Genomic DNA, 12,772 nt, shown 5'->3' with positions numbered 1-12,772 from the left:
TCCCAAACTAATGTGACCCTCTTGTCTTTTCATAGTGTGGCCATTTTTCTTCTCTCTTTTTTCTTTATGTAGGGTATCTGTGCCCTTGCTTAAAACTAAGTATATATAAGCTAATTTTTCTCGACAACAATCATGATATTTATATAATTAAATATGCGACACTTCAGTTTACGTTTTAAAAAAGGTTTTATTCTTCACTTAAAATTCAGCGTACATTGATTAGTTATTTCCCCGACGATGACTGAGGTCTGAAGTCTTGAACGGAATTAACTTTGGTTGAATTCTCCGACGGTGTCGCGATTGACGTTTTTCTTGAACAGAAGTGAGTTGGCTTCTTAGATGCAGACTATTTATATTATGATGCTCGGTTTGGGATTCGGATTTGGATTCGGAGGCGTTGGCTTCGACTTCGGCTTCGGAGATGGAGTACGTGACTCGATCGATATGTGGGAAAGGCGGCTTTTGATGAAAGGCTTCCGCTGCGTATGATCGGTGTTGCATTACTTGGGGTGGCTGAGAATAGGGCCTCTGATTGGTCAGCTAGGATGGTGTGATTCTTGAGAATCGATTCGTAATTGATCTCTGAAGAGTGGCGTGATTCTGGTGCGGCTGGATTCTAGTGCGGCTGGATTCTAGGGCGGCATCTATTGTTTTATGTTCAACTTCCAGTTTAGGGTGTTTGTTTACATTGCCTGCAATCGGCTGCGCGTGGTCCATTTCGAGCGTGAGATTGTTTATGAGGGTTCGAAGCTGAGGGTGTCGTATTGTTTATAGTATTGTTGGTGCAGGGTAATAGACATAGACAAGGGTATTCGGAGCATGGACTATAGATATGTCACTCCCCCATTGTTAGATTTAAGCCTGTCCTCAGGCGATTATCCTTGGATATAGTTCGGGTGCGTCTAAAACTGTGCCTGCTGGGGATTCCTCGTCTTCGTCTGAAGGTGTTTCTATGTGCGGGTCGGTTTTAGGCTTATTGCTTTTACTTAGATTAAACAATTTGTAGCTTAATCCTATTATGATTATGACAAATAGTAGTATTAAGCTTAAATGTAATACATTATTTAAACGCGTATTTTCTATTACGATTTCTTTGGTTTGCAAATAAGACAATGGTTTAATTTTTGTTACGTTATTGTTGATGTAGATGCTTTGTGCAAATTCTGGTATGGAGTTGGATATTAAGAATTCGTTTAACTGTACACTGCAATTATGTATTTTTATTAATGCGTTACCTTCTACTTTTATTTCTTGGTTTAGGCAATCTTGGTTTAATATGGTTTTTGGTAATTTCCAAGTTAACAATATGTTGGGTTCTATGAAACTTATTTGAAAGTTTTGGTGTGCTTTGGTGGATGGACATTTTGATTATACTTGTTTGACTATTCCTGAAATACATTCGTCATTTATTTTTCGTTTTGATTCTTTTTCATATACCTCGTTTTCTAGAACGTAATAATTGTTTTGCGTTAGGTCAGTGAGGATGTTATTATCTTCATCTGGATATGGGACAATTTTAAGTATAGGAATATTTCTGATCTCTCGTGGGATGTTGGAAATTATTAGTATTTCGTTAGTGTCTGTTTTCAACCAGGTAGATGTTTTGATATTTAATAATTTCTCTGAATCGATGTGTTTCAGGTAATCCTGCCTCAATAATTTTGGATTAAAGATCCCTAATCTTGTTAGCTGCATGCCTAATTCAATATCCTCTATGTACTCTGTAAAATGTTGAAGGTTAAATATTAATATCTCTAGTTGCTTATTTCTATCATTATCCTTGCTTAATTTATTGACAACTTCTATGCCAGAATTTACTGCTTGGATTACTAAGTTTAATTCGTTAGCTTGAACACTGTGGCTAGCCAGATTGTTTATTTTCCCTTCTAATTCGACTTTATCATCTTGATCTAATGTTCCAAATAGATATTTATATACTGTGCCTACTGCATTTATAAGGCGTCTTTTGTTTCTTTTGGCTATTTTGATGCCGTTGAATTCACGTTGCAATTTCTCGACTAAATATTGAACTTGGACTTCGTTATTAAATTGGGTTGCCTGTTCTAGTCAAATCTGATATGTTTCATCAGTTCTTGTTATATTAATTGTTAGATAATGGTATTCATAATTAATGGGTATGTTAATGGTATTTGTTTTGAATATGAGATATCCATTCCTTGAGTTGATGGGATCTATCTCTATATTCTGTCCGGAAGACTGTAGGACGGTGAACATTAGTAAGATTATAATATTAATCATGTTGTAGCTCCGGATTCCCAGTACTCTCTTCGGGTACTCTACAATTATCGTATTTACTTTTATTAGATTTTTTCTTTCTTTTGAATTTCGTTTTATAGTGGGTGATTTTCCTCCCTCTATTTTTCTCTTCAAAGTGCTTTTCGTCTACCTGCCTAATTTCCCCTGTTCTTTTGAACGGGTTGGTTGTTTTTGTTTTAACTAGGGGTGCATTCTTGAAGCGTGTGTCTACTTCAAAGTCGATTCTATCGTTATTCAAATGATTGATCTTCCTAACTTTATTCAGTTGAGTGTTATAATCTGGTAGTCCGGCGTACAGGAAGATATCAGCTGGGGATCTTTTTGTAGTATTATGAACCGTTTTATGGTTATAAGTGTATAGAATTAACTCGAATTTTGTGAGCTTGTTTTCTATGTTATCCTCACTTGAAATGATTCTTAATTTTTCATTGATCGTTTTATGTAGTCGTTCTACATCAGAAACTCCGTTTTTACTGGTGGTGATTTCGATTTTCACGTTTTCCGCATTCAACCATGCTTGCAATGCTGCGCACATAAAGGCTGAATCTTTGTCGGCTTTAATTCCCTGTGGCTTGCCCTTTTCGTTAAAGACTTTTATGATGGCTCTCTTGGTTTCTAACCAGTCACGACTCTTAACTTCTACAAGGGTAGCGAATTTAGAATATACATCAATGCATGATAGGAATTGTTGATTGCCTACCAAATAGAAATCCATGACATACTTTTCTCTGATATTTTGTATTTCAGGGGTGATTTCGAAGGTTAGATTGGTGTTACGATGCTCAGTTTTAGCAACGTTGCACGTAGTACACTCATTGATAATATTTTGGATTAACTTTTGATAATCGGGGTAGTAGAATTTTCCTTTAAACCAATTAGTGGTCTTTTCGATACCTGGGTGAAGTAGCTCTTTATGGTTCTTCAATATTTGTTCTTTAAATTCGGAGTAGTTGGGAATATTTATGAGTTTGGTACTGGATTTAATCAGTTTAGTGAAGTGATTTGGACTGATTATCTCCAGGAATGCCCTTTGGAACAGTGGGAAGTCTACTTCGTTATGGAAATATAGTGCACTCTTTTTGGTACACACATATTCCTTTATTATATCTTTTGCTAATGATTCTGTCATTTCGGTATATGTGATTTTTATCAGTATCTTGTGGAAATAGTGGGATGTTTCTACCTTATCCTCATTACCTTTAATCAGTTCTATTTGCCTATTATAGTAATTGATTGGTCTCTCTGTAAGTGGAATATAATTTGTATTATCTTCTTGCGCGCTATGGACCGTTGCACAATCACTATTAATGGTTTCCCCGAGTAGGTTTTCGTTAATCTTTACTCTTGATAGCGCATCGGCTACATGGTTCTCCTTTCCGGGTAAATATTTTATTTTGAAGTCAAATTCATTTAATTTGATCTTCCATCGTTGTAGCTTCATATTTGGTTCCTTGAGGTTATTCAACCAAATCAAGGGTTTGTGATCACTTAATATCTCAAACGTTCTACCAAACAGGTATGATCTGAAATACTTAGTTGCCCAAACTATAGCTAGTAATTCCTTTTCTATTGCTGAATAATTGATTTCGTGTTCGTTTAAGGTTCTACTTGCATAGCAGATTGGTTTGTGGTCTTGCGACAACACTGCTCCTAATGCAATGTTACTTGCATCGGTTGCATCGTGAACATTTTGTTGAAATCTGGGAATGCGAGGATAGGGTCTGAGGTGATAAGTACTTTCAATTTTTCGAAGGCCTCGACGTATTTTTCCTCTGTTGGGTCTATGACTGCTCGTTTCTTTAATTTGAGTGTCATAGGTTTTGCTATATTAGCGAAGTTGGGAATGAATTTCCTATAGAATCCACATAAACCTATGAATGATTTTATTTTTGTGGTTGTATTGGGTATTGGGAAGTTTATTATGGCAGATATTTTCTTTGGATTAGGAACTATGCCGTTAGTTGTTACTACATGGCCTAGGAATTCCGTTTCTTTCTTCAGGAATTCACACTTATCCATTTGTAGCTTTAAGTTGGCGTCTCTCAACTTTCCAAATACTCTCCTTAGTGACAACAGGTGTTCTTCCAATGAAGTGGAAAATATAATGATGTCGTCTAAGTATACGAGGCAATCTTTGAAGATTAACTCTTCTAGCAGATTGTTCATACATCTTTGGAAGGTAGCGGGGGCAGTGGTTAGCCCAAAGGGCATACGAGTGAACTCGTGGAGAAAGCTGTTTTTGGGATTGAGCTAGGTTCCATAGGAATTTGATGGAATCCCTTAGCTAAATCGATTGTTGTGAAATATTGGCACGTACCTAGTTTATCTAGTATTTCGTCCATTCTGGGTGTAGGAAATTTATCCTTTATTGTCACCTCGTTTAGACTTCTATAATCTACTACCATACGATATTTCTGCTTTCCTGAAGCATCTATTTTCTTTGGTATCATAGCGATGGGTGCACAATAGGGAGAGTTCGACTTACGAATGATTCCCTGTCTAATCATATCTTTGATTTGTTGTGTCACTTCTTGATCGTGTATTTGAGCATATTTATATGGTCGACGATATACAGGATCTTCGTGATGGGTTTTTATTTCGTGCTTTATAGTACTAGTGAATGTCAAAATGTCACCTTCTTTATACTGCACGTCCTTAAATTCATAGAGAACTTTCTTTAGTTTCTCCTTTTCTTCGTCATTTAAATGTTCCAACCTTAGCTGGTTGCATTCCCTTAATTCATTCTCTAATGCGGAAGCGAAGTATTGCTCTCCTTCAGGAGATGGGTCAAGGCACTTAGGTGTAGATATATCTTCCTTTGAAGATGGCTTAACACCTTTGTGTGCGGTCTTGCCGACGGCAATTGCTTCTCCACTTTGGATGATTGGGTATGACCTTTCTCCTAACGTTACCGTTTCATTTCGGTAATCGATGACGGCTTTGCTGGCCATCAAATATTCTCTGCCTAAGAGTATGTCATAATTTTCAGAAAAATTATGAATATAAAATTTTTGTTTTGTCGGACAGTTTTTGGTTGCATTACGTGTAATGCTCTGAGTCAGACGGACGGGTCCATTGATGGTATGGACGGTGAGGTTGTCGGTATCGACTTTGGAATCTGTATAGTTTGCTTTTATTATATTTATTGAAGATCCCGAGTCCGCGATACCTCTTAATTTTTAATTATTTACGATTATTTCTATATATGGTCTTCCTCGATTTCTTCCGAGGCACTCTGCTGAAAATTTACATCCATTTTCATTTGTCCGCTTTGGCTTTCCCTAGATCGTTTGACTGGCTGATTTGGTGCACTGCTACCTGCCTGTGTCTGATTGATTTGATAGTTTGTGGGATTCTGGACTCTGCCCTGGTTTAAGGAATTTCTAAATTCGTTAAATAACCCTTTATTATTTACGGATGAATAGTTTATTGGGTAGAGCATCTTCTATGGTATGTCTGGTGGCATTTGCCAGAGCGTTTTTAAAGATTATCTTATTTTCTGGGCTAGTCTCCAGATTTAGTTTACTTACTATAACATTTGACTTAATTTCTAGTTCTTCTACGAACTTACGAATATTCCCATTGAATTTGGTGTCGTGTAATTGTTGTAGCAGCGTCTCGTATGGAGTGTGGTTGTTGAATTTGCTGATTAGGGCTGCTTTTAGATCGGTCCAGGTGTTGGGTTGAAGGCTTTGTGATAAAAGTTGTGCTCGTCCGCACAGTTGACCCTCAGTGGCTCCGTACATGATGCTTTGTTGCCGGATGTCTTCTGTTGAGTACAATTCGGAGATGTACTCGATCCTACTTATGAACGAGCTTAGTCGTTCTTGGCATCCGTCGTATGGTGGAATTTGCCTGATTGACTTCAAGGCTTGGTTCAGGTGTATTTCTGTTAGCGGCATGTTGATTTCTTTTTATTTATTTATTTTTTCTAATATTAATTGAGTTTCGTGTGTAGATTCTTTGGCGGATCTCTTTAGTATTAGCGTTACTTTTCCTCTGATCACTGTAGGTTATTACGCACTGTAACTGTCACTACGCCAATTGATCGTCTTAAAAAAAATGATTCACTTTTAACTGAGATCCTACCGGCTGCGCCAATTAAATATGCGACACTTCAGTTTACGTTTTAAAAAAGGTTTTATTCTTCACTTAAACTTTAGCGTACATTGATTAGTTATTTCCCCGACGATGACTGAGGTCTGAAGTCTTGAACGGAATTAACTTTGGTTGAATTCTCCGACGGTGTCGCGATTGACGTTTGTCTTGAACAGAACTGAGTTGGCTTCTTAGATGCAGACTATTTATATTATGATGCTCGGTTTGGGATTCGGATTTGGATTCGGAGGCGTTGGCTTCGACTTCGGCTTCGGAGATGGAGTACGTGACTCGATCGATATGTGGGAAAGGCGGCTTTTGATGAAAGGCTTCCGCTGCGTATGATCGGTGTTGCATTACTTGGGGGTGGCTGAGAATAGGGCCTCTGACTGGTCAGCTAGGATGGTGTGGTTCTTGAGAATCGATTCGTAATTGATCTCTGAAGAGTGGCGTGATACTGGTGCGGCTGGATTCTAGTGCGGCTGGATTCTAGGGCGGCATCTATTGTTTTATGTTCAACTTCCAGTTTAGGGTGTTTTTTTACATTGCCTGCAATCGGCTGCGCGTGGTCCATTTCGAGCGTGAGATTGTTTATGAGGGTTCGAAGCTGAGGGTGTCGTATTGTTTATAGTATTGTGGGTGCAGGGTAATAGACATAGACAAGGGTATGCGGAGCATGGACTATAGATATGTCACTATATATACATATATATCTACCCTCTTAGCGGCCATGAGATCTTGTATGAAAGTTTAATGAATAAACTGTTTGTAATGAATTCCCGTTAATTGTTGCCGTTATTAAGGATCATGTGGCGCCAAGATGACGAAACCTAGCAGAAGTAGAGCGTTTATTTTAGGGATCGTTACCCATTACTCAGCCTATTTGGACCGGTGCGATCAAGGAAGGGTGGGCATACCGAGTTGCAATGACACCGCAAGCAGCTCCCGCTCGAATGAGTTCCGCTGACTCATCTCCCTACACTGTCATTTCTCTGTAAATTTCTTCCGTCTGAACCTTGAACCGCACGCGAAACTTATTTTTATTGTCTTTGCTCCTAATGCTCGAGCTCGTGACGCGATCTCTCCCTACCCCACCCCTACTCTACCCGACTAACCATGAGACCGGCAACAACGCGTGCATGGATCTCGATCATACCCTCCATCTGCTCGTCTACCGTTTCAGATCCTAGCCTCCTGCTTCGTTATCTGTTACATATGTTAATTTTTTCCTTCCGCAAACAATTTTAGGTACGCGCCATACCAGTGTTGAACAACGTCAATTTTCCACTTTTGTATATCGTACTTGTAGATGTTTTCCTTTACCGTTTTGAACCATTTCTTACATTTTGCCTTCTCTCTTTTCGAAGTCCTCTTTGCGAGCAGAACTCGTAGATTCATGTGTGGTTGTATCTCTGCAAGTACTTCTTCTTTTTGACAGATTTGTCGCTGCTGTAAGTAATGGTTTTTGGCGATAATAAATTTTAGTTTCGCATAAAATTAAATGCAAAATTAGGGCCAGCAGGAACAATATCTGGAATAATGGACAGTACTAATCCCGAGGTTAGCTCTGAGGTGGATTTGGAGCAGCGTCAACACGTTCCTTACATATTAAATGGAGAGCTGTACAGCATTGAAAGCCAGATCGGAGATAATGTGGTGGTCAAGTGCTGTAATTGTCCGCCGGATCGGGTTTATCGCGGCAGCGTGCTTTCCACGGGCAATATTCATATGCACATCAAGGTAGAGAAATAACACCCCACCATTTCGAGTAATTGACTTATGATTCCGGTACAGCGTCGGCACGCATCTTTGTTGGGCAAATTGCACGAAATGAAGGTGGCTGCCCTGGAGGAACGCCGTGATCGCATTATGAAGAATCGGGGAAATGAGAAACCCCGTAGAAAGAGAGCTTCAACATCGTCGTGCAAGCCTATAACAAGAGGACCTGCTGCGGCGGCGTCTGCGCCGGCTGCACCTGCTATAGCGTCTTCTGCGCCGACGGCATACGAAACACACGAGCTGAAAATTAAAACGGTGTTCCAGCGCCACCAGCAAGAGCATAGCGAACAGAAGGAGGAGACGGGCACAAAAACAGTAAGCAACAAGCGAGATAGCCATATGTACTAAGCTATGCAGTTTACCGTTAAAGAAGTAGAACATGCACGCGTGTGTGTTTGTGGGTGTATCTGTTTCGGCACAGCAACCAACTCAATGAAATTAAAAAGAGGTTATCGTGCATTTACATGATTGTTTGTGTGTGTGTTAATTTTTGTTCTTTCCTTAGCCCTCTCCTTCCGTGAGCGGCTATTCGCCCTTAGATCACAACCAAAATCACGTGAACCTGGCCGCGTCGAAGATGCCCAACTGTACAGATAATTCGAAAAACATTGGGTTAATAGTCCCACATGTTCGCACCGTAAGTAGACGTTCTTATAGTGTGAATTTGCAAATCTTATATAGCAAATTCTACTATTCCTAGCTTCCAAATCTCCACCCCAGCACGGTGGAGACCCTGATGGCCAACTACAGCCAACTTACTCCCGTGGCTGCTGTGCCGCAGGTCTTGCCCTTGCGCCACGACGTTAAGGAGGAGCAACCAAGCAATTCACCATCGCCCATCCGTACGGAACAGCCGGTAGCCATTGATCTGACCACAGCTTCTATGGCATCCTCGCAAAGCGACGGCATATCCAGCTTATCCAGCAAATCGTATTCCCTGGAAGATGTTCAAATGGCTCCCTCAGTTGCACATTACATGGATGGACCACCTAGAGATATTCTGCAGCGACTTGAACGCACAATGACCGATATAAGCCAGGAGCTGCGCTCCCGCAACCAAATTGAGCACAACCGTTTACTCCTGGAGGCCGACAAATTCAAGTTTTTGAATCCGGACTTCCAATTTCAGCCCACTTTTTAGGAGTTCGTTCCCCAGGAACGAAACCAACTATGAATTTAAGTATTATACACATATATAATATCTATACAAACTGAATAAACAACATTCCCTCCATATTAGTGTAGTAACCGCTTAGTATCTGGTATTTCGTTAGCAACAGCAGAGGGTCACACTTGAACTTTTTTTTTTTTTTAGTTTTTGTCCGCATTTTGATGGAAAAATTGGAGTAATGGACGATGTAAAGACTTTAATTAGTTTAGACGAAGAAACAACGGACGACGGTGAACCAGTTGTGCCAAAAGTGGCTGTAAAAAGTTCGCCACCGCCAACAACTCTGGTAGACATCCTTAAAGACGATATTCCAACAACGAGTACAGGTGTCGGCGTAGGTAACAATAATTCCGGGGACTTTGATGCCAGGCAATAACGACGACGACGTACCCGCATTACTAGATCACACCCCTTCATATTCAGGCAATAGTGTAAGTTGTAAATAAAGGGAAAAGTCGGATGAATCATCCACTGTTTTTGTGAATGTTAATTGCTTATCACTAAGTACGAGAATAAATGAAATTCTATATCCACTTTTAAATATTTACAGGCGCTCAATGGAAATTTGCCAGCTAATGATCGGGATAACGCTGAGTCGGAAACTATTTTCCGTGTAAGATCCCGGACCGCAGCAGCATCTACTCTCAACTATGAGGTGGGTTTGTGTTTGACAGTGACAGTGGGCGTGTGCTATAGCAAATGCATAATCTAAATTGCATTTTCAGAGCTTAGACTATGAAGTTTGCGAAAATAAGCTTTTTCAAGACGAACAAAAAAAGAGGCTTACGGAGCGGTTCTAACTGCGGAAAGATATCATACGATGGATCATATTCATACAAATTGGCATCATCACAACGCTTATTGCCTGCTCCATAGACATTATCATCGAATAACTCTCCGAACTGAAGTACATGTTCCTCATGACCTGTACGTAACGATAGACTAGCTTAATTGGTTTGGTTATTTCACATGATTTTATGTTTGCAGCTTTCGAGAAAAATGTTCCACAGACCGACTTTACGGGCGGCGATTTAGTTGTGCCTTTTCTCTACTGGATTCTCTTGAGCGTAGTGCCCGTGGCCTTTGGAGCTGCCATGGTTACCTACATCGAACCCATAACGGCGGGCAGTGGCATTCCGCAGGTGAAGAGCTACCTCAATGGCGTGAAAATACCACGCATTGTGCGCATCAAAACCCTGGCAGTTAAGGCTATTGGAGTGATCACCTCGGTAGTCGGCGGCTTGGCTGGCGGCAAGGAGGGGCCAATGATACACGCCGGCGCTGTTGTAGCCGCTGGCATATCGCAGGGAAAAAGCACCACTTTCGTAAAGGATTTCCGCGTCTTTAAGGCCTTCAGGGATGATCACGAGAAGCGGGACTTTGTCCTGGGAGGCGGTGCTGCTGGAGTTTCGGCCGCCTTTGGCGCCCCCATTGGCGGCATGCTGTTCTCGTTGGAAGAAGCAGCCAGCTTCTGGAACCAAAATCTCATCTGGCGCACTCTTGTTGCCTCAATCATTAGCGTCTTTACTATGAGCCTTGTTCTGTCCACATATCACGGTCTGAACGATTTTACCTTCACCGGCCTCTTCAGTTTGGGAAAGTTCGATCAACCCCTGAAATTCGACTATTTTGAATTGCCGATCTTCATGCTGTTGGGCATAACCGGAGGCCTACTAGGGGCCGCCTGGAATTCGCTGAATACAAAAATCAATGGATTTAGGAAACGTTACATTCCCTGGAAGATTGGCAAGGTGTGCGAAGCCGTTGTGGTGGCTATGTTCGGCGTTACACTGGCATGCACGATGATTTACTTTATCAACGATTGTCGGCCGCTGGGCAACGATCCAACCATCCATCCTGTTCAGCTCTTTTGCGAGGACAATGAATACAATGCAGTGGCCGCACTCTGGTTTCAAACACCCGAGGCCGATCTCTTTTCCATGATCCACTAGGTGGGCTAGTGCCTTTTTTCTTAGTGCCATATAAATATTAAATTTCTCTTGTTCTCAGGATCGCACAAAATACTCACCCTGACCCTGTTCACGATTGTCTATTACGTGCTCTCGTGTGCCACCTTTGGCCTCAACGTCTCCCTGGGTGTCTTCATACCAACAGCTTTAGTAGGCGCTGCCTGGGGACGTCTCTTCGCCATGGTCACGTACTATTTATTTCCTGAAACTGTAAGTTCTCAGTCGCTCATGCTCCATCATTCCAGTCAGTTAATCCTTTCCGTGTACAAACAGGAACAGCGTTCGCAACTAATTGTCATCCTGTTAAAGTCTTTATATGTGGAGAACAGTCGTTTCTGGCTACCAGACACTTCAATACAAACGTCGCGATGTCTACCCGAGGTATCCATCAATTGAGGTAAGGACTAATGACCTGCAAAAAAGAGTCCTCGTCAGATTGGCATTGCAATGATTTCCTTGCGTTTCCAGAGCGTTCGAAAACTGGATGACAAAATAAACTACACAGTGGACCTGGCCATGTTCATGAATCCATCACCAGTGCGCGTCAATGCGGTGAGTCGGAACAATATTTTTCGCCATGTTACAGATACATTTTATTGAATTTTTTTCCTGCTTGTCTTGCCTTACAGCACGACTCGGTTCCCAGGATCTTTCAAGTCTTTCGGGCCTTGGGCCTGCGCCACATGCTGGTCATCAACAACGAGAATCGCATAGCTGGCATCATAACGCGGCGGGACTTCATTTACAAGTGATGTATGGAGAAATGCATTTGTATTTAATACAATGTTTTTAATTGTGTGTCGAATACTACTGTGGTGTAGTGCACTGTGCGCCGTTCATTTTAAGATATAACTATTTCAAATAAACATTTATATTTCTTTGTAATCGCTGGAATCCTCGTTTCAAATGCCATTTCACTTCTGATAAACTCTTTTAATCTGCTCATTACGTTTATACAACTTAGTTTTAGGGGGATCTTAAGCACGTAGATATCTATAATATAATAGTATTCACAAGGAATTTTACAAGGTTTTGTGTGTGGGCGATGCGATTGTTTTGTTGGGCTTTCTTTTGTATAAAAATACGTCACGTCACACATGTGTAGGAAAAAGTAAAAGATAAAATCTTAGCGCTAAACAGACGTGTTCTGAAATCTAATTACTAGCACAACTCGTTTCTCAATGGGTTTGCTGTGCTTTAGCTATACATATGTATATACTATATATATGGCTTATCAAGTTAGGTTGCGTTAGTGGGTAGAAAGGGGTCTGACTTAATGCTAGCTCAATAAAAACAAGCGCCTCTATAAACAAAGCGCGCTGCCATAGGTGAACTCTAACGCTAAAAGTTATGCAAGCTGTAAGCCTATCTAATTCTCGTTTTTGAGCAAAACGCCTATGATTAAATGACTTTTTGTACAATGTGAAAAGAGCTTTCTTTCGTTTCGATGAAATATATATCCAATATCCAAAGCCGC

At 40.8% G+C, this 12,772-nt stretch overlaps 1 protein-coding gene and 1 pseudogene across 1 annotated transcript; both read left to right on the top strand.

Annotated features, from left to right (window-relative positions):
• The first annotated feature begins 7,894 nt into the window (after positions 1 to 7,894).
• On the top strand, positions 7,895 to 9,351 carry LOC117193799 (protein stand still-like). Its single transcript, XM_033398518.1, has 4 exons — positions 7,895 to 8,115; positions 8,170 to 8,469; positions 8,660 to 8,791; positions 8,855 to 9,351. The coding sequence occupies exons 1-4, from the start codon at positions 7,915 to 7,917 to the stop codon at positions 9,293 to 9,295; spliced, it is 1,074 nt and encodes a 357-aa protein (XP_033254409.1). The 5' UTR covers positions 7,895 to 7,914; the 3' UTR covers positions 9,296 to 9,351.
• A 197-nt stretch (positions 9,352 to 9,548) lies between these two features.
• On the top strand, positions 9,549 to 12,180 carry LOC117193798 (annotated as a pseudogene).
• Positions 12,181 to 12,772: the final 592 nt, after the last annotated feature.

The sequence above is a fragment of the Drosophila miranda genome (assembly GCF_003369915.1).
Source record: "Drosophila miranda strain MSH22 chromosome Y unlocalized genomic scaffold, D.miranda_PacBio2.1 Contig_Y2_pilon, whole genome shotgun sequence".
NCBI classification, from domain to species: Eukaryota; Metazoa; Arthropoda; class Insecta; order Diptera; family Drosophilidae; genus Drosophila; species Drosophila miranda.
This window is presented reverse-complemented; position numbering and strand designations above follow the sequence as displayed.